Source organism: Heteronotia binoei, chromosome 11 (assembly GCF_032191835.1).
Source record: "Heteronotia binoei isolate CCM8104 ecotype False Entrance Well chromosome 11, APGP_CSIRO_Hbin_v1, whole genome shotgun sequence".
Taxonomy (NCBI): domain Eukaryota; kingdom Metazoa; phylum Chordata; class Lepidosauria; order Squamata; family Gekkonidae; genus Heteronotia; species Heteronotia binoei.
In genome coordinates this window covers 47,585,646-47,612,933 of record NC_083233.1, presented here as the reverse complement: position 1 = coordinate 47,612,933, position 27,288 = coordinate 47,585,646, and the positions used below count along the sequence as shown (strand labels likewise).

Below are 27,288 nucleotides of genomic sequence, written 5' to 3'. Positions count from 1 at the left end.
AGTTCCAGGTGACAGTGTGCTTTGCTTAGCCCTCCCTCCCCTGCAAAGCACACAGATTGAGGAGGAGGGGCTGCATTTTGGAGCGATGCTCCTTTCTCTGCCTCCCACACAACTCCACAGCAGAGCCGCCTCTTTTTGGCATTCAGCCTTATGTGAGCGGAGGCTGCTCAAGGCATTTCCTGTGTTGGAGTTCAGCCTTTTGCTGGGCTTCCATGACCTTTGGCCCTTGGGTGCTGGGAGGCGGTAGGAACTAGGAAGCCAACCGCCCTTTGCAAGGCCGCTTTGACCTTTGGCCCTAGTGAGAGACTGGGCTGAGTGGGTGTCTTGGGAGAATAGTGTTGAGTGCTCCAATTCCTTGGCCAGACTTCCCACTGGGTACTGCATGGCTGAGTGGCATCCAGAGAGGAGAAATACCCCCTTTTCCTTTTTGCTGAAGGATCCAACAAGTAGGCTCCTTAGCAGGGCTGGGGAGGTCAGCCACTGTGCTGCACCAGTTTGGGGATGGTACAGTGAATGCAGTGTTGGTTGGAGCTGGTCCGTCACTGGAAGTCCATGTTACAATTTCTCATTCTGAAATCCAGACCATGCTTTGAACAGTAGGGGATATGGGGTATGCTGGTGTCACAAATGGATGGAGCTCAATTTTATTTGTTTCATTTTATTTGTTTCATGTATACCCCCATGGGGACATAAAGTGGCTTGTGCCACTCTCCTCTCCTACATTTTATCTTCACAACAACCCTATAAGGCAGGCTTAAGCTGAAAGTGTGACTGGCCCAAGGTCACCCAGTGAACTTCCACGGCATAGTGAGGGTTTGAACCCAGGTCTCCCACAACCTAGTCCAACATTGCCAACCACTACCCCACTAACAACTCTTACTGCATTGTCTATTGAGATCTCTGGGAAATTCAAGAAGAGAGTTCAGCTCATGGGCCTTCTTCCCTTTTCGTTCTTTCTCAGCAAAAGCTGAAGAGAATGCAGAGGAGGGGTGGATAGGGTGGTGGTGTCGGCTGCAGCTGCAGCCTTCTAACCAACAGAGCTTGAAGACTGGGTGTGGCTGAGACCTTGGTGGAAAGGTGACCGCGGCAGCCTGGTTGGAGCTTAGAGGTGGAGGAAGCAGCAGGTGTTGAGGGGGAGGGTTGCCAAAGGTAGCAGGGGGAAGATGTGGCTTGCAGAGGAACAGGGAGGTGCCTTGTCCAGGGGCTGGGATTTTAATTGTTCCCTGCAAAATGCATCTGATGCCTTTGCAAAGAGATTAAAGTTATGCTGGACAGTTCAGTAAAGGCCATTGCATTAAGAAACAAATCCAGAGGCTTAAAAAGGGGTTATGTCTTGTCTATCCATCCTTCTCCCTGGCTATGCTCATTGATAAATTGTTAACTTGTGAATAAAAGGTACAGGGCATAGAGTTCACTGCCTGCGGAACTCCAAGGCCCAGGTAGGGTTAGTGGGGAAAAGGTGTTTCCTTAAGCCCTCATTGAGCATTTGTGCTTCCCCATGTTTGGCCCATGTCATCAAAAGCTCTAATAATAAAAAGAACTGGAACTTTGAATTGGGCCCAGAGGGAATTGGCAGCCCTAGTGCAGTTGTGATAGAATTGGAGCCATGCATTGTCTCCAGCCAGCCCCAGCTTACAGGTGGGATTCTGCAGCAGCTGACGTTTCAGAACTGCTCCAGATATGGGGCATTGGAATCCCCCAGCCTTATGGCAGCATGGCCAGTTATAGCCTGGTCTGAAGGCTAAGCTCACAGACCCTTGATGGTGCAGTGGCTCGAGGGTTGGACTAGGGTCTGGGGGCTTCAGATCCCCACTCTGCCACGGAAGCTTGCTGGGTGACCTTGGGCCAGTCACATACACTCAGCCTAACCTACCTTACAGGGGTGTTGTGAGGAGAAAGTGAATGAGGGGAGAACAAAGTTGTAAGCCAGTTTGGCTTCCCATTAGGGAGGAAAGCTGACTATAGATAAATTAAAATTAAGAAAACAATCCCATCCCAGCTACAGAAAACGGTAATGCCATTAGGGATCTTTTGCATTATGTCTGTTTCTGTCATCTTGTGGCAACAGATTCTGGCAATTGGTAGTTTTAAAAAGTGGCTTGGCTGTTATTTGCTTTCAGACTGGTTGCCAGAAAAGCAACAGTGGAGCTGTTCTCTCTCTCCCTTCAATCTGTGGCATTTTACTTTTGAGCTCCTTAGGTGAATAGAAAGTCTTCACGCTAAGCTCCACCTCCAGCCCTCCTCTGCCCCGCCCCACCCAAGTGCCAGGCTTTTCCATTTCCAGTTTTGGTCACCCTGAATGGCCCCACAGCCAGAAGGACGGAGCTCTGTGTTCATGCAGCCTGCCTCCCTTGGCACAAATACTGGCAAGCAGAAGGGAGCTGCTGTTGGTGCCCTAAGGGCAAAGCCCCCCCTAACAGGGGATCAAAGTCAGTTATGCATCCCTTGGGGCTGAAACTTGGCAGGGGTGTGGAGCAGATGGAAGGGAGGGGCAGGCTGGTAGAGGCTGGAAATGTGGTAGGGGAGGGTCCGGAAGGGAGTACCAAGTTCCTGGAACCGAGGTTTCTTTAATTCTCACCCTCTGGTCAGAGGACAGGCTCAGGCAGGGTGGTGGGAACTGGAGCTCTATTGTCCTGGCTCCTGACAGGGAGGGAGGAGGCCAGGCAGACAAGCAGCCAGTGCTCTGGGGAGGGGAGGGGGTGGCTAAACGTGGGCGAGGCCAGCCCAGCTGGGGGAAGGGAGCCTCCTGGGCTTGCCAAAGGATGGAGGGGTGTGTTTTGTGCAGGAAGTGCTGGGAGTGTCTTGGAGCCACCCATCTAGGGCATGTAGAGGAGGCTCTGTAAGGGAAGGCAGGAGGATGGGAGGTGCTGAGGTACTTTTGGATCCCAGGAACTGATTGGGGAAGGGGGTTGCACCCTGCCCATCCTGGATTCTTGAGCTTTGCAAACATTTAAAGGGTGCATTCTCACAACATACCATGTGGCTGTAGATTTCTGTCCCTGCAGCACGGCTTGGCACTGATCTTCTGGGCATTGTGCCAAGCCTAGACAGGCCAGCTGGTGCTGCTACTGATCCCGGGCATCTGTGCACCAGGGCAGGGGATCAATATGCATGTGCTAGTTTGTGTGCACCCTAGTCTTGATACTGGGCCAGGACACCACTAGGCTGGTCTCTGAACAGCAGCCCTATCCTAGCCGAAAGGGGGCTTCTTGTTGGGTATGAGGCTGGCCCCTTCCTTGGCAAGCCCTTCTGTTTGAGCACTCATTGACATCCCAGAGGGAGGCAGCTCCTCTAGCAAAAACAACTGGAGAGGGCTGGACCTTGGAGATTGCCTGGGCAGTTTTTGGCTATTGACAAACCCACGGACTCTGGTGAGCAGCAGTCACTTCCGGTGGCTTCTGCCTGCCTCTCAGCCTGGAGCCTCCCTGTCTGCCTGCTTCTCCCTGCAGTGCAGAGGACCAGGACGGGTATCTGCAGCTTTCCTTGGGAGTAGCCATTTCACCCTTTAGGTTCAACCTCAGCACTCCTGACTGTGTCTGCAACTGCAAAGTATGGACTAAGATCTCAGGTGCTGAATCTGTCACGTTGTGCAGGAGGTCCACCTTTGTGTGGCATGTTATTAACACAGAATAACAATCACTCTGGATGGCGAGGTTTGAATTTGGAATCACTTGCACCCAGGGGTCATTTTGTAGAAAAAGAGGTGCTGGGGCTCATTAGTGAAACGCATTTGCATAACTCATTTGTATATGCCGCACAGCCCTGACATCATCGGAAGGTGTACTAAATTATATTGGCTCAGCATCTACCTTAAAATGCTTCTTGAATTATAATTGTCATAATTAAACCTTACTCCCACCATATTTTTAAAATTACTTTCTCCTATGTGGCCACAGTGGCATGATGTCTGCTTTATATGTTTTGGTTATTTTCCCAATTTTTTTTGGGGGGGGGGGGAATATTAGGAAGTTTGTCAAATCTTAGAGTTCAGCAGAATTCTCACAGTGGGGTTGAACAACGGAGCCCAGAACTTCCAGAAGCAAGTATTTGGGGGAGGTGGGTAAGAAAAAGGGCACAATAAAATTTAGATGTTCTGGAGCTCCACTCCTGTGAGCTCTTGCCCAAAATGAGGCCTGCTTGCACCAATCAGAATGCATGAATTGACAGGGTTGGAAAATGCATCTTTTATCCCCTCCCCGCTTTACCCGCCCTTCCTTGCTCTCAGTCTGGAGGTTTCAGGGGTATTGTGGCCATAGCAAATGCACATGAGGATCTTCCTGTTTCTTTTCCTGAAATAGGAGGCCTTTTGTGCTTCTCTGAATATGCTGAAGGTGTTTGCCTTCTACAGGAGCCTGTGTTCTCTTTCTTTCTTCAGCCCCATCATGGGCCAGGGAGTGTCCTGGGTTACATACTGAGTAGCAAAGCTGTACCTTGTGTAACTGGGCACCTTGGCTGGAGAACAGGAATTCCCACTTCATCGCCGTTCTGTCCTGTTGTCTTTTTGCAGGGCTCCTTCAGTTGCCAGGCTCCTTCTAGCACAATTCAACATGCTGTTTTTGACTTGTGAAATCCTGCTGGGACTGGCTTATCTGCAGGCCTGGCTTTTTCCATATGAGCCTGCCTGGAAATGAACTTAGGGGAAAGGGCCTCCTTGGTGGTAGCACCCTGGGGGGGTGTCTTCCAAGGGGGATCTGCCTTTATCACTTGGGTAGCAGTTTAAGATTATCCCTTTTACCTGACTCAAGTTTGACTTTTGCTGTTACAATTAGATGCATTTGGGCTTTTTTTATATTATTATTATTATTATTGTGGTGGCATTGTTTTGTTAGAGTTTTCCACTCTTCATACTTGTAAGTCACCTTGAAGACATTTTAAAAATGGAAAAGGGCAACAGAGTTTGCCAAAATAACAATCTCTCTCCTCCTGTGAGCTTTTTGGCTAGGCTGTGCCCTGTGGCAGCAAATGAGGGACCTAGGCCACAGTTTCCTGTTACAGCTTTGGAGCATGCTGGGGGGAAGCTGCTTCTGAGCCAAGATCTTACTGTGCAATCCCTTGGAGGTGGTGTTGGGGAAGCAGGAGAGGAAGCTAGTCCTCATGGTTCCCCCTCACCCTTTGCTGTTGACTGCTCATCATCCCTTATAACTATTACTGGAAGGGAAAAACTCAGAATGAAGCAACTAGGGAGACCTAGGTCTGATATGCTTTGTGTCATGTAGCCCAAATTCAGTCCGGGGAGAGGGGCAGTGAAGTGCAAACCGAAAGGAATGTCTCAGCACCTCTGCAGTATTGTCAGGGATCCTGGGATGCCTCCCTCAGCCCAGCCACTTGGCCAGACGGGAGGAAATGTGGCTTTCTTCCCACATTCTTGGCCAGGAGGAAGAGAGGTATTATCCTTCTCCCTTCTTCCTACACCACTGGAATCACAAAGGGGAAGAGGTGGTGAAGGAGGGAATGGTTCATCCAGATGACCTTTGGTCTCTCAGAAATAACACCCCCTCCCCACAGTGATGGGGGGGAGCGGGTGTGAGCTCCACCATCCCTCTTTTACACTGGGTGGAGCCCAGTGTGGGCTCTCTCCTGTTCCCATAGCAACACGCAGTGAGTGCCTTCATTCACCATGGGGGAGGAGGGAGGTCTTTTGTTCAGCCTTTCCCTACCCCATCTTTTTGGGAAAAAAGGGGGGATGCTTTGGAGGGACAGAGATGAAGTTGTGGCTGCTCCCCCTCCTTCAGTTTTTTGCCCCTCCATACACAGTTGGCTATTCCAGTACGTAGCAACACCTCTGCCTCAGGATTAGGTGTTTCATAATCCATGTCTCCAATTGTTGGGGGGGGGGGCAGGTGCAGTGGATGGCTCCTTATTGGCATTGCCAGAGAAAGCAAAGTGTGCATGGGCTTTAAAGGGGCCCTAAGAGCAGCAGCCAGGAAACATGCCTGGAATTTTTGTCCTGGTATCTGCAGGGCAGCTTGGGAGGGGGGTGTCATCCCAGAACTCTGTGTGCATCCTTTGTGCCTGCTCCTTGTATATAGCTGGCAGTGCCTGGCCCAGTGACAGGCGAGTTCTGCAGCATGATGCTGCCTTTTTGGGCTTTCTCTGTCACCTTTTCAGCGGGGAAATCCTGTCTGCTTAAAAATCTCTTTTTGAGCTCTACAAACATCTTCTTCAGATCATTTCTGGTTTTGTGTGCCTGGAGGGAAATCAGGGGCATTCCAATTTCTTTCTGCAGCTTAACCTCAAGTTACCAGCAGTGTGTCAGGGCTTCACAGAACTCTGGCAAGAAAGTCAAGCTCTCTGCCCCAAGGATCTTACATTCTGTTAGATCTCTTGGACTGAGAGTTTGTGCCTCACGTTTAGTCCTGGGTGTTATTCCTGCCTCTGCTTAAGATGCACCGCACACAGAGGGGATATTCTTGTTCATTGCTCACTATTGGAGAGGCACATTTCAGAAGAGAGAGAGTGAGGGGGTCTGTGAGGATTGGTGGGAGGCTACTGGTCTCAAAGGGGGGGGAGTGTGTCTGTGTGATGCTTAGTCAGCCAGTCTTTTCAGCTGCCCATTAACCTCCTGCATCCTGTGTCTCTCCACCCCTTTGGACAGAACTCTGCTTCTACCAGCTGGTCAGTTGAGTTTCTCTGAGAGACCCCAGCCCCAAATGCCTGCAGGAGGTCTCCCAGGGCTGGACAGGCTCTGTCCTAGCATGTGCCAAGTAGTGGTGCAAAACAAATACATTGTGGGGCCTGGGTGGTAGACAAAAGCTGATGGATGGTTCAGACACTTCCCCCGCCCTTGCTCCCCACCCCCCTTAACATGAGAGCTGCAGCATTTCTGGCTTCTGCCAGTGCAGCCAGAGGCTTCTGCTGCCAGGAGGATGGGCTCTTTGTCTTTCAAGCTCCACCTGTTCTCGGGAGGGGGGTGTCATGTGTGGAGGCTCAGTGCCAGCCTTCTTCCCTCTGCAGTTGGAAATGCCAAGGTTGCCTCCCAGTGACGCCCCCATCCCTCCTGTCTCCCCAGCCTGGCTTCTGATGTTTCCTGTGGGCTGTCTCTCTGCCTGGCTTTTTGGAAGCTAATGCTTTGGCAGTAAAATACCATTGCTGAGGAAAAAAGTCAAGTGAGGCAGTTTGGATTAATTGCAGACAAACACCCCCCCTCTTTTCTGGGGAGGGCTGCATGCTTGCTTTTTTCCCCCTGAATTGGCTGAGCCAACTTGCATCCTTGGCATGGGATGCTTGTGTCCTGAATCCAGGGCGTGGTATATTGCTGAGAGGAATAGCAGCAAGGGGGAAGCTGCCACTCAGGGTGCTGTGAGTTTGCATCTGCCTTCTTCCCATACAAATGCTATCTTTCTTTAATTTTTTTTTTTTGCTTGCATCATCCTAGACTTCACAGTTGTGAGAATTCTTCATCAGGGATTATTGTATCCCCTTGCAGAATGACTATTTCTTTAGTCCTATTTGGGGAATCAGTTAAGACAGCTTTAAATTTATGTCCCCAGGATTCTTCCTTGACCCTCCCATGGTTCTCAAGGATTAATCTACATATGATATGACAAGAAGCTCTGTATTTATGGCCGAACAGGATTCAGTTGCTGTCCTCACATCTCACACCTCCTTTAAATTCTCCCAAGTAGCAACCCCTGGTGGGGAGCAATTTGGATCAGGACCCCAGTGCTGGGTGAGGATTAGGCTGTTAACCTTCCCTCCCCATTCTCTGTAGCTGATATAGATTGGATTCATGGTAATGCTGTTTGTCCTGGTTAGGGGGAGCATGCAACAAAATATGTGCCACCACCAAACCTTGCTCTCTTGCCTCAAAATTCCCTGGTCACTGGTTCCTATCCATGTTTTGCTAGCTCCCCCGACTGGATGTTGTGGGAACTGCTCTGTGAGCCACAGGCCGCTCATTGCTCTTTTCTTCCTTGCAGGCTGCAGGCTTGGCCCACAGCAAGGCACTGCTCAAGATGAGCTCCTCATCGCTGCTGGAGGAGAGCTCCATTGAGCCACCGGTGCTGCTGAGCGACATCAAGACAGAACCTCCAGAGGAGCTGCTAGCCAGTGACTGCAGCCAGCCCCAGGCGGAGCCGGTCGACCTGTCCCTCAACAAACCCAAGGCCTCCCTGCAGCCCTCCTTGTCTCTGCCTTCCTCCGTCCGATCTTCGCCCATGTTGGCAACACCCCCCGTCCAGGCCCCCGTCGTCTCTATGTCGCCAACGGGGCTGGGCTCATCCTCAGCTATCCCTGCGGTGCTTTCCCCGGGCTCCATCCTGGCTTCCACCCAAGGCAGTGGTGGGCAACAGATCCTGCACGTCATTCACACCATCCCTTCCGTCAATCTCCCCAGCAAGATGGGCAACCTTCAGACCATCCCAGTGGTGGTGCAGTCCCTGCCAGTGGTGTACACAACGATGCCCAGCGATGGAGTCACCGCTGCCATCACCGTGCCACTTATTGGTGGTGACGGCAAGAACGCTGGCTCTGGTGAGCCTCTTCTTTAAGAGAGCATAAGAGAAGCTGTGTTGGATCAGGCCAATGGCCCATCTGGTCCAACACTCTGTGTCACACAGTGGCCAAAACCCAGGTGCCATCAGGAAGTCCACCAGTGGGGCCAGAACTCCAAAAGCCCTCCCACTGTTGCCCCTCCAAGCACCAAGAATATAGAGCATCACTGCCCCAGACACTGTGTTTCGTCTGCACCTTGTGGCTAATAGCCGCTGATGGACCTCTGCTCCATATGTTTATCCAATCCCCTCTTGAAGTTATCTATGCTTGTAGCTGCCACCACTTCCTGCGGCAGTGAATTCCATGTGTTAATTACTTTTGTGGTGAAGAAGCACTTTTATATGCTCTAAGCCTACTAGTAATTAATTTCATTTAATACCTACAAGTTCTTGTATTGTGAGAAAGGGAGAAATGTACTTCTTCCTCTGCCTTATCTATCCCATGCATAATTTTTGAAACCTCTATCATGTCACCATTCATCATTTTTCCAAGCTAAGGAGCCCTAACCTCTTTAAGTGTTCTTTATAGGGACAGTGTTCCATCCCCTTAATCAATTTGTTGCCCTTTGCTGTACCTTTTCCATTGTTATGTCTTTTTTTGAGGTTCAGTGACCAGAACTGTACACAGTATTCCAAATGAGACTACACCATAGATTTATACAGGAGCATTATGATACTGGCTAATTCGCTTTCAGTTCCCTTCCTAATAATTCCCAGCACATCATTTGCCTGTTTTTTAAATTGCAGTCGCACACTTGATGAGTCAACATGTTCAGTGAATTATCTACCACAACTCCCAACTCCTGGGCAGTTACTGCCAGTTTGGACCCCATGAAATGTTTACTTATAGTTGGGATTTTTTGCTCCAATGTGCATTACTTTGCACTTGCCCACGTTGAACCTCGTTTGCCACTCTGATGCCCACTTGCTCAGCCTCAACAGATCCCTCTGGAGTGTTTCACCATGACCTGATTCTCACCACCTTGAACAACTTAGTGACATCCTCAGACTTAGCCACTTCACTGCTTACTCTCAACTTCAAATCATTAATGAATAAGTTTAAAAGCATTGCACCTAGTACCAAGCCCTGCAGTATCTCACTGCTTACCACCTTCTACTGTGAAGGCTTCCCATTTATACTCACACTTTATTTCCTATTAACTAGTTTTTATCCACAAGAGGGCTTGCCCTGTTATCTCATGATTGCTGAGATTACTTAGGAGCCTTTGATGAGGAACTTTATCAAAAACTTTCTGGAAGTCTCAGTAAACAAAATCTACCAGGTCACCTTTATCCACATACTTATTCACCCCCTCAAAGAACTCTAAAAGGCTAGTGAGACAAGATCTTCCCTTATAGAATTCATGCTGATTCTTCCTTCTCCTTTTGTTCATCCATGTGCCTGCTAACTATCTTTAATTATGGATTCCACAGTGGCAAATTTACTCGGAATCAAGGTTAGGCTGACCAGCTTGTAATTTCCTGAATTTCCTCTGGAACCATTTTTAAAGATGGGAGTTGCATTAGCTACCTTCTAGTCCTTGGGAATGGAGGCAGATTCTAATGATAGATTGCATATTTTTGTCTGGAGATCTACAAGTGCACATTTGAGTTCTTTCAGAACTCTTGCCAATTGGGCCTGGTGATTTGTCAGTTTTTAATTCATCTGTCGTAGGATCTCCGATCTTGTAATCTCAGTCTGACTCAGGTCTTTCAACACCCCTCTTGAAATCAGTGGTTCTAGAGTGAGCAAACACCCCCCATCTTCCATAGTGAAGGCAGAGGCAAATAGTGCATTCAGCTTCTCTGCCATCTTTCTCTCATCCTTTAGTAATTCTTTCACCCCTTGCTCATCCAGGGACCCCACTGCCTCCCTGGCTGGTTTTCTGCTTTTAATGTATTTGAAGAATTTTTTTTTTATTGTTGGTCTTCGTTTTTTGCAGTACTTTTCTAGTAATCCCTTTTTGCCTGTGATTACTAACTTTCATTTTATTTTTCAAAACCTGTTCTCCCTTTAATTTACCTCACTCGAACTAGCCTTCCACTGCTTAAAGAGGGATCTTTCTTACCTTTTATTGCTTCCATTACTTCATTTGTTAACCATGCAAGCCTTTAAAAATACCTATTAATACCTTTCCTGACCTGCGGAATACTTTTTATCTGAGCTTCCAGGATTGTAATTTTTAATAGTCTCCAAGCTTCCTGAAGAAATTTGAGATTCCTTATCTTTCCTTTCCATTTCTACTTCACAAGCCCCCTCATTTGAGAGAAGTTACCCCCTCTAAAGCTAAATGTTGTGTTGAACTTTTTGGGCAACTCCTTATTTACATAAATGCTAAACTTAATAGCATTATGGTCACTGTTCCCAGCCAGTGCTATCACATTTATGCTTCTCACCAAGTCTTGAGCATTACTTAGGACCAAGTCCAGGATTGCCTCCCCCCTGATAGGTTCTATGACCATTTCTTTCTCCTTGCTGAAACACACATTGACCCAATCCATTTTTTTGTGTTAAAAGCGCCTATTATGACACAGTTATGTCATCTAGCTGCTTTCCTTAATTCTTCTGCTGTTCCTAAATCATTCTATAACCTTTGATGTGGTGGACGACAAACTCCTGGAGTTTTCGGGCCCATTATTTCTACCCATAGTGTTTCTGTAAGTAAATCTATTTCTGTTAAGATTCTCAATTTCACTGGACAGTTTACACTCTGTTACATACTGAGCCACTCCACCACCAGCCCTTCTCTCCCTGTCTTTCTGATATGATTTACATCCAGGAATCACTGTATGACCAATGATTGTCCTCATCCCACCAAGTTTCCAAAATGTCCAGTGTCCATGTTCTCTGACGCTAAGCATGCCAGCTCCCTCATTTACCTTGGACAAGTCTAGCATTTGCATATAAACATCTATACTTTCCCAAAACATGTTAGGCCTGCAACCTTCCTCCTGTGGCCTCTAGACCTTATCAAGCAGTCAGTATTGTTTGTCACCCTCTCAGTGGCCAGTCCTAATCCATTTCCCTTTAGAACAGTAACTGCTGCCCCATCATCTCTTAAGAGATGAGCCAACCCAAACCATAGACACTTCATCTCTTGGTGGCTTTCCCCCAGGATTTAGTTTAAAAACTGCTCGGCCACCTTTTTTATTTTAAGGAAGATCACTGGTTCTAGTGAGCCTCTTTTTTGTCTGATGTGGTTCTGGAGTGAGGACACTTTCCTCTGATCTTGTCTGTCCCACTAGCATATCTTAGTCTCTACTAGCATAGCCTCTTATTTCCTGACTGCTATTCTGTACAACCAAGCAAATCCCAGCAGGATCAGCAAGACCTAATTTAGCTGAACATAAAGGGAGCCTGGCTTCACTGCCCCACTGCCTCTGGATTTGTGTTACTGATGTGGGGAGGCAGCCATGGGGGAACAGTGGCCTTTGAACATGTGCTCTCCTTTCTTTTTTAACCCAACATTTTGCATATGTGCATGGATGGAATGAGACCTCATCCTGGAGATCTTGACTTTCAGGATTGCATAGATTTTTGATTGCAAGAGATCCTTGATTCTGAAGTCTCACTCGCACCATCTCTCCCTGCATACCATTTGACATTACCTTGGCCACTGTGGATGTCTGTCAGCAGATGTGAGCTACTAGTGTGTGTATGCCTGTTCCTTCTCTTAGTGCCTTTCCACTTTTTCTACAGTGAAAGTTGACCCGAGCTCCATGTGCCCGGTGGAGATGAACAGTGACAGCGAAGACAGTGCCGTGGAGAGTGGCCCAGCGTTCTTCTCAGACCTGCAAAGAGAGTGAGTGTTGGCCTCTGGAGGAGAGGGGTACTGCAAGGGCAGCCATAGGAGCCTAGATGTGGAAACTGGCAGCATTTTGCTTTACATGCATCTGCTTCTTTATTTGGGAAATAAAGCAGTTTCATCCCTACTTCCAGTAGTCTCTCCCTCAGCTGCAATTCTGTTTGCAGTTATCCAGTAAATTTTACAGGTTATTGCAAGGACTGTGTATTTTGAGTGCACAAATCTCCCAATTCCCAGAGTACACCTGATAATCCCTTTTCCTGAGATCATGGGGGAGGTTGCAGGGGCTGCGGCTTATACATGGAGCTGCTTCTGCCAGCTAGATGGACCAGCAGCCTGACCTATTTGTGGGACCCATGAATGCCTGCAACTTGGGTTGTCCCTGGCAGGGGTGAAATTGGGAAGCTGGCCTCTGATGGGGATGAGACTTTGGCACCGGAGCAGTGTGCTGACAGCCACTCTCCGTCTCTGGCTAGGCCCTCAGCGGGACGAATGCAGCTGGCAGAGTCTCCTGACCTGAAGAAGAGGCGGATCCACCAGTGTGACTTCGACGGCTGCAACAAAGTTTACACAAAGAGTTCACACTTAAAAGCACACAGGAGGATACATACAGGTAAGTGCTTTTGGAGACGGGCTCTTGGGAAAGAGCCAATCCCTCATATTTCCAGAACTGTTCCCCAGCTGCCACTTGTTCCTTTAGATGCAAGGTACCTCTGAGCACCTCTGGCTTATGCTTAGTTCAAAACTGAGTCTTTGGATTGGCCGTAACTCTTGCCCAGCCCTGCAAGTTGAGATATTTTAAAAATTGGAGATGCCTAGGATTGAACCTGGGAGCATCTGTGTGGAGACTGTGTGCTCTGTTGCAGAACGGAAGCTCTTTATTCCCCTTTTGGCTCTTCTTTCTGGGAGACTCATCTGCTTTCAGTTCCACTTGTTTCCTCCTGCCTTTCTGCTTTTTTTGTGCCTGGAACGGCCCCCTCCCTTTCCCCCCTGCTAACCAGCTTGCTCTCTTCCTTCAGATCCCTCCAGACCTCCTCCTTCTGTGCAGCCTTTCCGGGAGATGACCTTTCCTATGTTGTTTCTGCTAGTTAGCCCAGGCAGTGGAAGCAAAGGCTTGCTCTGCAGACTTGCCAGGTTTAGTTTTGGATCTAAAAAGAGAGTAGTAGGCTGCAGGGGTGGGGTGGAGAATATATCTTGTTAAAAAACCTTTAATAGTCAACTTTTTCTAAACTAGCTCTTCATTTCCTGTTTTGGTTTTTGTTTGTTTGTTTGTCTGGTTGGGGCTTCTTTGGTTATTTTGGAGGGATCTCCAGCCATCCAGGATGACATGGAGAAAGTAAAGGTGTCATAGCCAGCATCAGTGCTGGAACACTATGTTGACTTCCATGAGTAGTCCCAGCCAGTCATATCACCAATCATTCCCCTCTGTAATGGTGATCCCTTTGTTTACCCCATTTCCAGATGTAGTTTCTCACCTCTCCCCAAAAAATCATTGAAGGATTTTGTGTGTGTGTAGTTGTCACCAGGGAAAGATTTTTTACAGTGTCTCAGCCCTAAAACTAGTGGTGGTAAGAGTCAGTGCATGCTCTGATTCACATACATGCACGTGAAAGTTTATACCCAGAATTAAACGTTGTTGGTCTTTAACTCAAGCTTTGTTCTAGTGGTAGGAAGAAATGTGCCAAGTAAAATCTAAATCAGCTGTGTCATCTGCTAAGTAAAATCTAAAACAAGAACCCAGTCCTACCAAAATGGCACAGAACAGCATGCTGGCTTTCAAGTTCAACAGTGTGCATGTTGCTTTTTGTTATTGCGGCTAGTCCTAATGAGAGGTAGTATGCAGACTGTGTTCTGTTTTTTGGATGGCAATAGCAGAGCATTGTGCCCTATCCTGGATGGTCCAGGGTAGCCCATTCTCATCAGATCTCCATGGCAAAGCCCTGGCTAGTATTTAGATGAGAGATCAAGGAATCCCAGGGTCATGATGTTGAGGCAAGTAATGGCAAACCACCTCTGAATATCTCTTGCCTTGAAAACCTTAAGTTGCCCTAAGTTGATGGCTTAAAAACAAAATTGTTGGGACATCAACTGTCCACTAGGTGGCCCTCGTTTGACACTCTTAGATAGCTAGATTTTCCAGGGCTCCTTCTGCCAGTGCTTGTGATGGTGACAGATCCTTGGGGGGACCAGGATGGCTGAGGCTACTCCTTCTGGGCTCCAGTGTGCTTCTGGCTGGTTTGTATCACTGTAGTGCCAAGTAGATAGCAGCCCTGCCTTGGTTCTGTCAGAACCTTATGTGAGACTTCTTTCAGGCTACCCACAGCTGCCCTCCCTAGAGAGCTCTGTACAATGCCTGTGCCAGAAGCCAGCAAAGAGTTTTTCTGGATTCTTGAGACCTGCCTCTCTTTGCCCTAAACATAACTTGGTGGGGGAGAAGCAGAAGCAGCCATTTCTTAGCTTGGGCTCTCTTCCCATTGGGTTGCTGCACTTCTGCATGGCTCAGGTTTGCACAAGCTGCTGTGGCAGCAAGGGGTGCCAGTGCTGAGCAGCCATCCTTGTGACCTCTTCCATCCTCCAGATCCTCCCACTCAGGTTTCCTAGCAACCTGTTCTGTCCTCCAGGTTGGAATCCTCTCAGCCCTCCGGTATCCTAGCAACCTGCCTCCCCTCCACCAGTCTGTTTGGCTTTTCATCACAGCCCCCTTTCTTCCTCTGCACCACCAACAATATCCTTTGAAGAGCCAAGGAACTCCTTCTGTCTGGCCTGGGATACAGTCAGGGACTCCCGCCCAGCCAAGCTGTCTGCCTGAGTTGCATCTGCCCCACAAGGTGGTCCCTGCCATCCATTGTCTCACAGAAGCCTCCTGGGCCAAGTATAAATGTGCAGCTGGCTCCTCTGCTGCCTACTTTTGTCCTGATTTTTGCTATCACAAGCTTCAGAAGGTAATAAGTCTCTCTCAATTCAGACAGCAACTGTCAGTTGGGGCTGCATATTTTCCCCATCTTTTTCTTCTGTGTAAATTTATAAGAGTCACGAAGATGAATGGGCTTTAACTGGACTTTAAAAGCATAATTGTAAAATAGTATTTGTTTGATCCTCATTTGCAAGTGTATATTCAGGGGTATTAGCTTATTTCAAGATTTTCAAAATAGAGGAGAGGCAGGCTGGGGATGATTGGCAGAATGGCTGTTCAGAAGGTCGCTGGTCAATCTCTGGCATTCCTGGTTAAACAGGTGCTAGGTGGTGTAAAAAAAGCTTTCTTTGCCTGTCTGCACAAAGAGCTGCTGCTAGTCAGAGGAGGCAGTATTAAGCCCAACTTGGTATTTTAGGAGATTCATATATTCAGTCCTGGGCTGAAGGTAAACCCAAAGGTCATCTAGTCGGACCCCATATTCCAGGACATTCTTCAGCCTAAGTTGCCAATAGGTTACATGAGTTGAATCCTTCTGAGGGGTGCAGAGATGCATGTGAGCATGGCAAAACATTTGGGGAAATTCTGGCCCCAACCTAGATAGCCCAGGCAAGCCCAATCTTGTCAGATCTTGGAAGTTAAGCAGCGTCAATTTTGGCTGGTAGTGAGAGGGAGACTTCCTTGGAATACCAGAGTTAGGAGGGCAGGAGCAGGTTTTATTCAGCCACCTCTCTGAGGACCCCAATAGGGGCAAGTCACCAAAGGTGACTATGACTTCCAGATGCAGACATGCGCACGCACACACACCATTTTGTCAAATTCTGCTTCAAACAAATCCATTTATTTAATTCTGTTAATGATTCTAACTAGTGTAGTTAACAATGCATGTTCTCACTGCAGAAGTGACCCCACAAAAGATGCAGGCATCCCATGTTAACTTGTGCACACTTGCCAAATTGCAAAAGAGAACACTGGATGGGAGGGAGGCAGTGGAAGGCCAAAGGAAGTAGACCCCCCCCAAAAAACTTTTCTCATCCAAGTTTGTAGCCTTGATCACTTTGCACCGCTGGCTTTTCCCCCTCTGTCAAAATGATTGCTGGGGAGTTCCCTTATCATCTTCCCTCTCTTTCCTGCAGGAGAGAAGCCGTACAAATGTACCTGGGAGGGTTGCACCTGGAAGTTTGCTCGCTCCGATGAGCTGACTCGGCACTTCCGAAAGCACACAGGCATCAAGCCTTTCCGTTGCTCGGACTGCGACCGCAGCTTTTCTCGCTCTGACCACTTGGCTTTGCATCGCCGGAGGCACATCATGATGTGAGGGGGCTCCCCATGCTCCCATCAGCCATGGAAGGAGAAGAACCGCAGCTGGCTGAATTCCTGCCTGATAGCTGTGGCTGCTGTGGACAGAGTGTGTTTGTGAAGAGAGCCCTCCCTTTTCCTCCTCCCAGTCCTTGCCATCCACAGAACTCCATGGAAGGAGCTGTAGCCTGGACTACAGTTCCCAGGACCAGAAAGTGCCGGTGGAGTCTCCAGGTGTGTGGATGGCGAGGCCTGATGGATGCTGCATTAGTTGGAATGGATGTTTTGGTATGTGGGGCAGCTGCTGCAGTGGGATCTGAATCAAGGCTACGTCTCTGGCTGTTCCATTCTCTATGGCAACTGTTGAGGATTTCCCTGAGCTTCTGACACCCATCTCTCCAGGAAGCAGTTTGGAATTTCATTTGTTGCAGTCTTGAGTTTTCAGTCTGGGGTTTCTGATAGTGTGTATATATACGCACATGCTTACGCACACAATCCCAACCCTGAATCCTAGAAAATGGCAGGGGAAACTTGAAATTAATTGATTGGGGGGGGGTTAGAAAAAAGTTTTAAGGAGCACTGAAACAAAAGTCTATATTTGAAACCTGCCTTGGAATCCAGCTTTCAGTCTTCAGACGCCCAAGAGTTGTTCAGCACAATTTAGTTAAGTTTTGGGGAGATTTCCATTTTTGACCCCTTGAAGTTTGCAATGAAATGTTCCATTTCCCCTGAAATCAGTGACCTCAACTGTGCCGTGGAAAGACTGGCTTCAGCAACTGTTGCGGAATATTCCAAGATCAATGAAATTTTAGAATTCAATGAATTAGAACTTTAGCATTTGGGGTGGGATTTTTGGGGAGGGGTGATCTGATCAGTATGTGGCAGGGCCAGTCCCCTCCACGCCTGCTGCATTATTTCTTCCCTTTGGTCATGGGGGTCAGTCATGGGCAAAGAGAGCTCTAGTTCTCCAAGGCCAGTGATGGGGGAGGGGCCAAAAACCACAAAAAGGGAAAACTTTTGCGGAACGTAGAACTGTGATGACTCAACAGGTTTGGGAGGGGGGGAATGTGGGGATTTTGAATTCTGCCGTTGTTGATGTGGCAAGGAGACAAAACCCCAGGAGCTTTTCCCAGCATGGTCCTCTGCCCACGGACAGACTTGTGTCGTACTCCTTCTGCAGAAGACTGGACTTGACAGCAGCAGCTTTGAACTGCGGAACTTTAACTTTGGGGTTTGAAGGGCTGAGGGCACCTTTTGATGGACGGACACATGTTGGGGTTTTTAGAATTCGCTTTCTCTTTCCCTGCTCTTGAGGGGAGTCAAATATGAACATGGTTTTCCAGAAGCTTTTCTGTGTGTCTGTGTAATCTTTCTCAAGCCCAGCATAGCAGCCAAATTCAGCTTTGGGGGAAACAGCTCCCCATGGGCTTCGTGGCCTTGCAATAAGGACTCGTTGGGGTCAGGAAGGTGGAGAAAAGGGGAGAGTCTTTTGCATCCATCTCTTTGGGACTGGAGGAAGCCATGACATGATCATGTAGTAGGGGGGAGGTGAGGTAGGGAGAAAATGTGGTAGTCCAGGTTGCCATGATGTCGGGAGCTTCCTTACGCTAAGGGCTTATGTCTGCCCTGCACAGGACAAGGTTGCAGCTATTCACCAGAATATACTTAGTAGAAGAATATGAGAGATCTTCAGAGAGTGAAATCCTTGCCCTTGGCAACCCTGCTCAGCTTTGCTTTGGCTTCAGCATTTCCACCAGGCATTGTTCTCCCTCTCCCCTGTTGCTCTTTGCAGGTGGCACTCAATGGTGTTTGTATGTGGTATGAACTTGGAAGCACAGAACATGGGCAAGATCTGCTTTTGCTAAGTTGCATCTGTTTCACCCAGTGCTGTCCTTTGCGATGGGCAGTAAATTGGGGTGGGGGGCAAAACAAGCTTGGGTGAGCTATGCCCCAGTTATGATGTCAGCATCTCAGGATTTAGCTTGGAGTCAGCTGGTGTCTATGTGGGTCTGGGAAGTGATGATGGCCATGAACCATGCGTTTTGCCTTCTCATGCACTACCACCGGTGTTTTGGTTGCCTGGGTGGAAATGTGGGGCTGAGTGCCAAGCAAAATGGTCATGTGTGCTGGGTATTTTTTTATTGTATGGAAGAGTTACACACAGGAAGCATATAATAATATAAAATATGTAATCAAGTAGATGCAGTGGTTTTGCAGACAAATTGGGCAATCCCCTAAATACCAATATCTAAATTTTCAACCCACTCAGTTGAGGTTGGGGAGAGTACAAACCCTTCTCCATGGTAAGCATGACACTCACATTCCTGTGACAGATGGAAAATAGTCTGGCGGGCTGGTCCACAATCACATTCAGGTCCTGGTATTTTGCCCCATTTAAACAACAGGTCTGTACAAAGTTTACCAAAGCCTGCTCATATTCTGTTAGCAGTCTTCCATACTTTATGTGGCAAGTCAAATCCTGCGTATCTCTTGTTGGTGTTTATCAGGTCGTGGATATCGAGTAGAACTGATTTCATCCATGTTTGCAGCCATTCATTCCCTAGATCAAAATTTTGTGATTGCAGGATTTGTGCAGCTCTTAATACCAAGTTTTAGGACTTCGATCTGGATAGGCCAGCATCAGCCATGTCTTTGTGGATGGGCAACTCTTGGTTTTCAGTTACCTTTCTGTATTCATGAACAAGAGCATCTTGCCTTCAGTGGTATGGAGGAGCAATGTGGCACAATGTAGGTAGCCAGTAGGTCTGAGTGGGTTTAATACTTCTGCTGATAGTTCTCATTGTATTGAGTTGGTCATCAAATTTGTGGACATGGGGGCTGTAGAGGCACACTGCAGCACTGCATTCCACAGTATTATACATCAACCCCAAAGCTGAGCGTGTAAGTGTTGTAGCAGATGCACCCCAAGTTGTACCATATAATTTTTGGAGGAGGATGTTTTGTGTGCATATTTTTGCTGCTGCATTGGTAAGATGGTGTTTATAGCTCAAGGTCCTGTCTAGGGTAATGCCAAGGTACTTAGATGTATGGTTGTGTGTAACTGGGTGCCATTAAGGTAGACATTCAGTTCACAATTAGCAAGATTGCAGTTGATAAGGAAACAGGAGCATTCTGTTTTTCCTGTACTTGGGATGAGCTGCCATTTACAGTAGTAGTCAGCCAAAATTTTGACTCCCTAGTCAGTATTTCTTCAGTTCTTTCAGTCAATTTGTGCATTACAGCAATCGCCATGTCATCAGCATAAGCAAACTTGGATATGGTCTCAGGAACATCAGAGATCTATAGATTGAAAAGAACTGGAACAAGGACCAACCTTGGGGTAGACCGTTATTCAGTTTCTTCTGGTTGCTTATTGACCAACCCATAATCACTTGGAAAGTTCTATCAATCAGCATGTCATTTAGGGGTTGAAATTATGTTTTGCCTGGGAGAACTAGTTAAAACTTGTATGGCAAACCATCCCCCCAGACTGTGTCATAGAATCATAAGTGGCTATCAAATGGACGAAAACTGCTGAATATCTTAAGACACCTCTGATACCCTGCCTCAATGAAAGTTGTTAAGCTGAGAACCTGGCCTTCACAACTATGACACCAGTAAATCCTGCTTACTCTATAGGGATATGTTCATTAATTCTCTAACTGATTCTGTTAGGCTCTTGAGGAGTTTATAACAGGAGCTCAGAAGGGAAATAAGTCTGTAACTTTCCGTCAGATAGTTTGGTTTTCCAGGTTTTAGAATAGCAACTATCTTTGGTTTCTTGATTTCCCCTGGGAGTCTTCCTGTTCTCATCATGTCAGTGAGAAACCCTGCAAGCCACTTCTTAGTGAACATGCTGCTGTTGATCAGGAACTCATTATGGATGCAATCAAAGCCTGGTACCTTTCTGCTCTTGATTTCCTTCAGTGCCTTGGAAATCTCATCCGCATTGAAGTCCCCTGACAGCTCACAGTCTTCAGGGCAGGTGCATTTTAAAATCTGGAGTTCTTTTTTAATCCTGATTGTAATATCTCAGTCCTTTGGAGCTCTGGATAGGGAAAGCAGTCAGTCAGCTACCTGGTTTCCCTATTCAGATTTCCTTGGAGAATAGGTGGGCTTATACCTAGTTTTTTTTTAACTGGCTTCAGGCTTTCCTACTGGAATGTCTGAAATCCAGATTCACAGTTGCTTTAGTGCATGTTGGTCTACATGCAAGTTTGAGTTAATGGAATAGTTCATTTGCTATTTCTGGGTCTTTGCTCTTGAGGAAATTTTGATACAGCCTCTTGCTCTATATTCTTTCTGATATCTTCGAGGAATGTGCCTTCTGGCCATAGATATAACAATTCTAGCTTGTCTCCTTGTGGTGCACGCAGGATGATGCTAAAGAGCTGGAACTTCTGGCAGCCAGACAATCGTAGCATCACGTGACTACATTACACACATGGAAATAATCAAACAGTCCTTCTCAGGACTATTTGGCAAAGGGTTATAGGAGACGGCATCTGTATCTGCCAAATCAATATTGAGAATATAAGCAAGTCCAAATGTCAATGCTAGTCGCAAATACTACTGACCAATAAAAAAAATTTAGTTCATGTTCAAGAAACTCATCTCAATAATGAAAATCAAGCCCACCACAGAGTGAAATTCACAGGATATCAGACTTGTGACATAGTGAAGAAGACTTGCAGATTTATACCCCGCCCTTCTTTCTGAATCAGAGACTCAGAGCGGCTTACAATCTCCTATATCTTCTCCCCCCACAACAGACACCCTGTGAGGTGGGTGGGGCTGGAGAGGGCTCTCACAGCAGCTGCTCTTTCAAGGACAGCCTCTGACAGAGCTATGGCTGACCCAAGACCATTCCAGCAGGTGCAAGTGGAGGAGTGGAGAATCAAACCCGGTTCTCCCAGATAAGAGTCCACTCACTTAACTACTACACCAAACTGGCTCTGGAAGCTTTATTGAAAATGTCTGAAAGCTTTATTGAAAATGTGAAGCTGGTGTCTTGAGCTGGATAGCCCAGGCAAGCCTGATCTCATCAGATCTTGGAAGCTTAGCAGGGCCGACATGGCAAGTATTTGGATGGGAGACTTTATTGGAATACCAGGACCAGGAGGCAGAGACAAGATGTATTAAGCCACTTCTCTGAAGTCCTCCATGCCCCAGTAGGAGGTCGTCGTGACTTCCAGGCATGCGTGCACACATACAACTAAAACCCCCAAATGTGAAACTGATATTGACCAACATCCACTATGACATCTACACCATTGTAGTAAAAGTTGGGGAAGTGCATGTTGTCAGTGTTTACAAACCTCCTGCAGCATCATGGCCAGCACATGTCCTATCACCCTGTCCTCATCCTTCTGTATACAATGGCGACTTTTAACAGCCACCATGGAAATTGGAGATGCATTGCTAATGGTAAGAACGGTGAGGTACTTATTGACTGGGCTGAAGAACATGACATGCATTTCCTTTTCAACACTAAAGACAGATGTGCCTTCAGGTGAGTGGCATGGAATAGAGAATTCAGCTCTGATGTAACATTTCTCTCATCTGACCAGAGAAAGCCCTTGCCTATATCCAGATGAGTTTTTGAGGCTTTCCCACAAAGCCAGCATCAACCCATAATCCTTGAGTTAAGTATTTAAACACCAGTTATCAGGGCTTTTCCATGACCATGATGGAACTTTTAAGAAGGCAAATTGGAAAGGTTTCAGTGAAGATCTGGATAAGTGTTTTGGATGGGTTCATTCAACATTTAATAACTACTTCCAGGGCTTTGCTTGGGTTGGCTGGGACTCCAGCTGGCCTTGACCCACCATGTGGCAGCCATGTGCTCCCAAGGCCAGGCATTGTGGCCTAATATGAAAATGAGCTCCTGCTGGACTTTTTTCTACAAAAAAACCACTGACCACCACTGATCTGTTCTCACTATGCATGTGTGTGCACCTGCCTATGCCTGTTTTATCTAATTTAATATTAAGAGTATTTCTATGTGGGATGTTTGGAGTTCACTGAATGAATGGCATATTTCTTCTTTAAAATCCCAGATAGTTTTTGCTGAATGCTAAATTATTTTAACATGTGCTATGAGTGGTCCTTTTCAATTGGGAATTGTGCCACTGATCTCTTTGAGAGCTGGACATTTGCGCTGGAAGAAGGATGAAGTGCTTTGATAGATTAATATTAAGCAGGTTGCCATTTTCAGACACTTCTGTGTCTTGACTGCTGATTTTAAACCCAGTTTTTAATCTGCTAAGGACTGAGTCAGTGGCTTCTGCTATGCCAAAATCTCCCAGGTCTTGTCCTGTGCAATGAAATCAGGCCTTGCCAGATGCACATGCTCTTTTCTGCCAGAAGAGTGCGCTGCTGGATTTACATACATAGAACTGGAATTTTGGGGAGGAGCCAAAGCCCTATCAAACCTTTTAGAAAGCAAAATAGATTTATTGCTAGAATTGGCTGCTGGGATCAAAGCTGGCAACATAAGCTTTGCAGAGGGAGTTGGAAAGAGGCAGAAGAACACTAGTTGGCCCTAATCCAGGTCTTGCATGTTATTACTTGCATAGCTTGAAGGGTTTTCTAATATTAAAAAGATCCACGAAAGTGCTCAGAATAAAAGCAAAGTTGAACTTGTAATTTTGCAGGGGTAGCCAAGTCCATCTGTTGTAGCTAGAATAAACAGCTTTTGTAGCCTTTGAAAGGCTGGTTAGTTTTTATTCTAGTTTAAATATTCATGGATTCAGAGGCCACTTCATTACTAGACAGGGGTGTGCATGTGTACACACATTTATGAAAGGGGGGGAAACCCTATAAACAGCAAGATCCAAGGCTCTTGACATGCTGAGTGAGATGCAAATCATACACAATTTTAAATGTAAAAACATGAGGCTTCCCAAAAGTTGAGTTGATCTTTGATCTTTCAGGCAGGAGTCCTGAGCATGGCAGGCAGGGGAGAGGAGTGAAGCTTCCATCTCTTCCTCCTCCTCAACTTCCTCCCTCCCAGTAGACAGATGTGCCAGTTAGGAGCCCATCTAGACTGAGCTGCATGATTAATGACCTGCTTAATTACGGCCTTGACATGAGTAAATGCAACTTAAGGGTAATTGAGTGCAGCTGGATCATAAAGCCCCTCAGACTTTGTGGTTCCACCTACAGGAGCCAGGTTGTCGGCTGGCAGGAAATAGTGCATGCTCAGGGTTCAGCTCCTCCAGGGTTTGTTTTACTGCCACATCCGTGGATGACACAGTTGCCATTGGGAGGTTGTAGAACGGGCTTCTTTTACCGAATGCTTTTTCCTCTTTCTCTACTGCGTGCTCAGAATATGGGAAGGGTTGCTGCAGCTCTCATTGCCGTGTGGGATTGATGCTGGTCAGAGCAGAATGGAATGTGGGCTATAAAAAGCTCTGGCTGAGTTGCAATTTGAATGTTAGAGAAGGACCATACACCTTACTCTGACAGAAAAAGAGCTGTTTAGCAGAGGTGAGACGAGGCTAAAGTTGTGGGCCCACTTTGGGTCAAGGTGAGAACAAGACCTAGAAGGAGATGGAGCAAATTGCCAAAAGATGGAGCAAATTGCCAAAAGAACAAAAGAAGCTGGACAGGTGCATTGCTGAATAAAGGGCCTGAGGTTTAGGGAAAATAATAACAGGAAGCAGGGAGGAGCCACTCCACTTGCTACAGTTTGGTGCTGTAAGTTTGGTGTTGAGTCCTTAACCATATTCTGTTGCCTCCAGCAGGCTACAAACCAGACCAGAGTCTAGTGATTTTTACGGTCTTGGTTGTCAGTGTTTGGGAGCAGGTAGCCAACAAATCAGTGACTAGGACTAGCAGGTTGCAAACCAGATCAGTCTTCCACTAGTGGGCAAAACATGGCGCTGTGAAGCTGATGCTTTGATTTCCTAAACTTGGCAGCTCCAGCCCCACCTGCTCACTTCCAGCCTACACCTTTTGGTTTCTTGGAATCAAAGATAATGAACCCACACATCAAATGCTGTGTACCTGGTTGCCAAGGTAACAAACACACACACTGCTGCAAAAGAGGCTTTGCTTCTGAGGAAAATCCACATGATGTTAAATGGGCACTGGAAGAAACTGAGTCACTGGGCCCAGGGGTATCTTGCTATTGTGGGAATAGAGGGAAGGGGGGAGGCAGAGCCTGGGGCAAAAGTCCTAGTGGGCTCCTTGTTACATGAGCACTCTCAAATTTTATTTTGGTGGGTGTTGTGAGGAGTGCAAAATCAAGAATAAAAAACAACAGTTAGAAGAAAACAAAAGACTTAAATATATGTTGTGGACAGGTTCGTTGGATTTTTAGCTCACAAAAATATGAGCCAAGGGTGGAGTATAGCTGTTTATAAAATCATGTAAAAATGATCAGTCTGATTTTTGCGAGAAGTCATTTGCTGGAACAGAGGCCCATGTCCACAAAGGGGAGGAAAAGGCCAAATATGATCTGCGATGTAACTATCTGAGGATTTTTTTTTGGGGGGGGGGTGACTTACATGACTAACTTTCTAGAAAAATTGGATAAGTCATCATCTGTCATGGTGCTGATATGCATAATTGGGGCTATCAGGCCTTGGCAACACCTGTGGACAACACTTTCCCCTCCCCCTCTTATCCTACACATAAGGAGCACTAGAATCCTACTGGATGCCTCAACTCAAGTTAGTTCCTTCCTACTATTGTATTCCATCTGACCTACCTTCCAGGGCTGCTTGGGAAATGTGCTGACAAATAATATTAACAAAAATATACAGTACCTATAACTTCTTGAAATGACATGGGATGGATGGGGGGCATGAGGACTGAGACAGAGAATGGTGCCCTGTGACAAAATCAAAAACTAGTTGGGGGGTGGGGATGGGGGTGGGTTTTGGTTCAGATCAGAGCATCTGATTTGCATGCAGAAGGTCACAGATTTAATCCCTGAAATCTCCAGTTCAAAGGGATCAGGTAATAGATTGTGGGAAAGACCTTTGCTAAGTATCTGCAGAGCTGCTGCCAGATGAAGTCATAGATTCTGGATAGGCCAAGGGTCTGGCTCAGTAAAAGGCAGCTTCATGCATTCTCACAGCCTCTACCCCAAGGGACAGCCGCTCTGCAGTACTGTGTTTTATTTTGCTCTGCAGTTATGTCGCATTTGCAGCTCTACAGTCTAAGGCCGTCCCTCTCCTCACTCCAGAGTTTTCTATGTTCCAGCAAGCTCCACAGGTGAAAGTTCACTATAGAGGCCAGCTCATGGGGTAGCCCCTTCCCTCATGTCCTCAGACAACCGGCCAGGCCCTGTTTGATGTTTCTGGTTTTTCTGCCTTCCTGCAGAGGTTCAGGGGTCAGGCATTCAGGCAAAAGCTGAGTGTGGCCTCCCAGAAACTCCCCAGCAGGCCCCTCTACAACTTCTACCCAGGCACAAGGAACAGGATCTGTTTTGCAGCAGCGATGCCTCAGGGGACTCGAATGCGGCTTGCCTTGCAGGTAGAGTTGTCAATATCCAGGTGGGGATCTCCCAGGGTTACAACTGATGTCCAGCTGACAGACATCCATTCACCAAGAGAAAATGGCCACTTTGGAAGGTGGATTTTACGGCTTTAGCATCCTCAAAGTCCCTCCCCTCTCCGAACCCCGCCTTTCCCAGGCTCCACTCCCAAAATCTCCAGGTTTTTCCTAACATGAAGCTGGCAATCTGCCTCACAGCTGATCTCCAAATGGGTTTCAGCTCACTGTGGGACTAGGCCCCCTCTAGAGCACCCACTTTGTTTCTAATTATTTCTGAGGAAGTCTGCACACCAAGTTGGGAAAGGGGAGTTGCAAGAATGCAACAGCTCACTTACCACTTCAGGTAAGGGGGCGGGGAGTACCCGAGGAATGGGCTGTAGGACAGCCACTCCCTGCCTTCTCCACCCTGAATTGACTAACTGATCCCAGCACCAAAACTATTCAAATTTATTGCTTGCATCTGGATGCTAATTTAAATGCCTGAAAATCTGAAATGGCTCATAGGCAAGCAATGAGGGCAGACCCCAGACTTTGGCAGGGAGGGTTTCCATATGCTCAGTTTCTTCAAAAGAGCTGAAAATTGCCTTGTTGGCTATTGGACTTGTATTAAAAACAGGGCGACTGCAACAGCTGCCCTGGGCCCTGCACTGAGGGAGGCTTCTTTCTGCACTAGGAGCCCCCATTGCTCTGCATCCAGCTGCAATCCCTGTTGCTGTGAGTCACTGATGATGATCCCTGCAATGCCTGAGACGCTGGTGGCATTGAAGGGCAATCACCTGAAGGGTGGATGGTGTGTGTGTCTCCTAATCTTCCTACTACAGCTGAACATCTTACAGCTGGCCCCAACCCCACCACACAAACACTCCCTGATTCTGGGGCCCCATCTTTGAGTTTTGCATGAGCCCCAGAATCATTGTGTATACAGAAGCATTCTTTTTGAACCCCAGTACAAAGGCTAGAATGCCAGCTTGCAAGAAAAGCCGGCAGGTCTTGCAGGGAAGGGATGGAGTGGAGCACTCCTGTGCCTTCTTTGCCAACTGCTAGAAGAGAGAGACACTGACTCCTCTGCCATTTAGTAATACATGGACATTTATTCTGTTATGTACAGATGGAGTTGAACTCCTGCGTGGACCATATGCCCAAGACACTGGCAACAGCTGGCTAACTTTCCCCCCATTTTTTTTAAAGACAAGGAAGAGATATTCATTCTTCCAAACCTTCCTCCCCAAAACAGTAGGAAAAGGATATATTTGCTTCCTTTGTTCAGGCTCAA

The 27,288-nt window shown here is 47.1% G+C and overlaps 1 protein-coding gene across 3 annotated transcripts in view; it reads left to right on the top strand.

Moving 5' to 3' along the window:
* The window catches only part of KLF8 (KLF transcription factor 8), a 61,549-nt gene extending 43,696 nt beyond the window's left edge, over positions 1–17,853 (top strand). For all 3 annotated transcript variants that reach the window (XM_060249459.1, XM_060249460.1, XM_060249458.1), the window contains 4 exons: positions 7,920–8,472; positions 12,193–12,295; positions 12,775–12,911; positions 16,346–17,853. In XM_060249459.1, the coding sequence (XP_060105442.1) occupies positions 7,956–8,472; positions 12,193–12,295; positions 12,775–12,911; positions 16,346–16,527 (939 nt within the window). In that variant the 5' untranslated portion in view covers positions 7,920–7,955 and the 3' untranslated portion in view covers positions 16,528–17,853. The remainder of the gene's footprint in view (positions 1–7,919; positions 8,473–12,192; positions 12,296–12,774; positions 12,912–16,345) is intronic.
* The last annotated feature ends 9,435 nt before the right edge of the window (positions 17,854–27,288 follow it).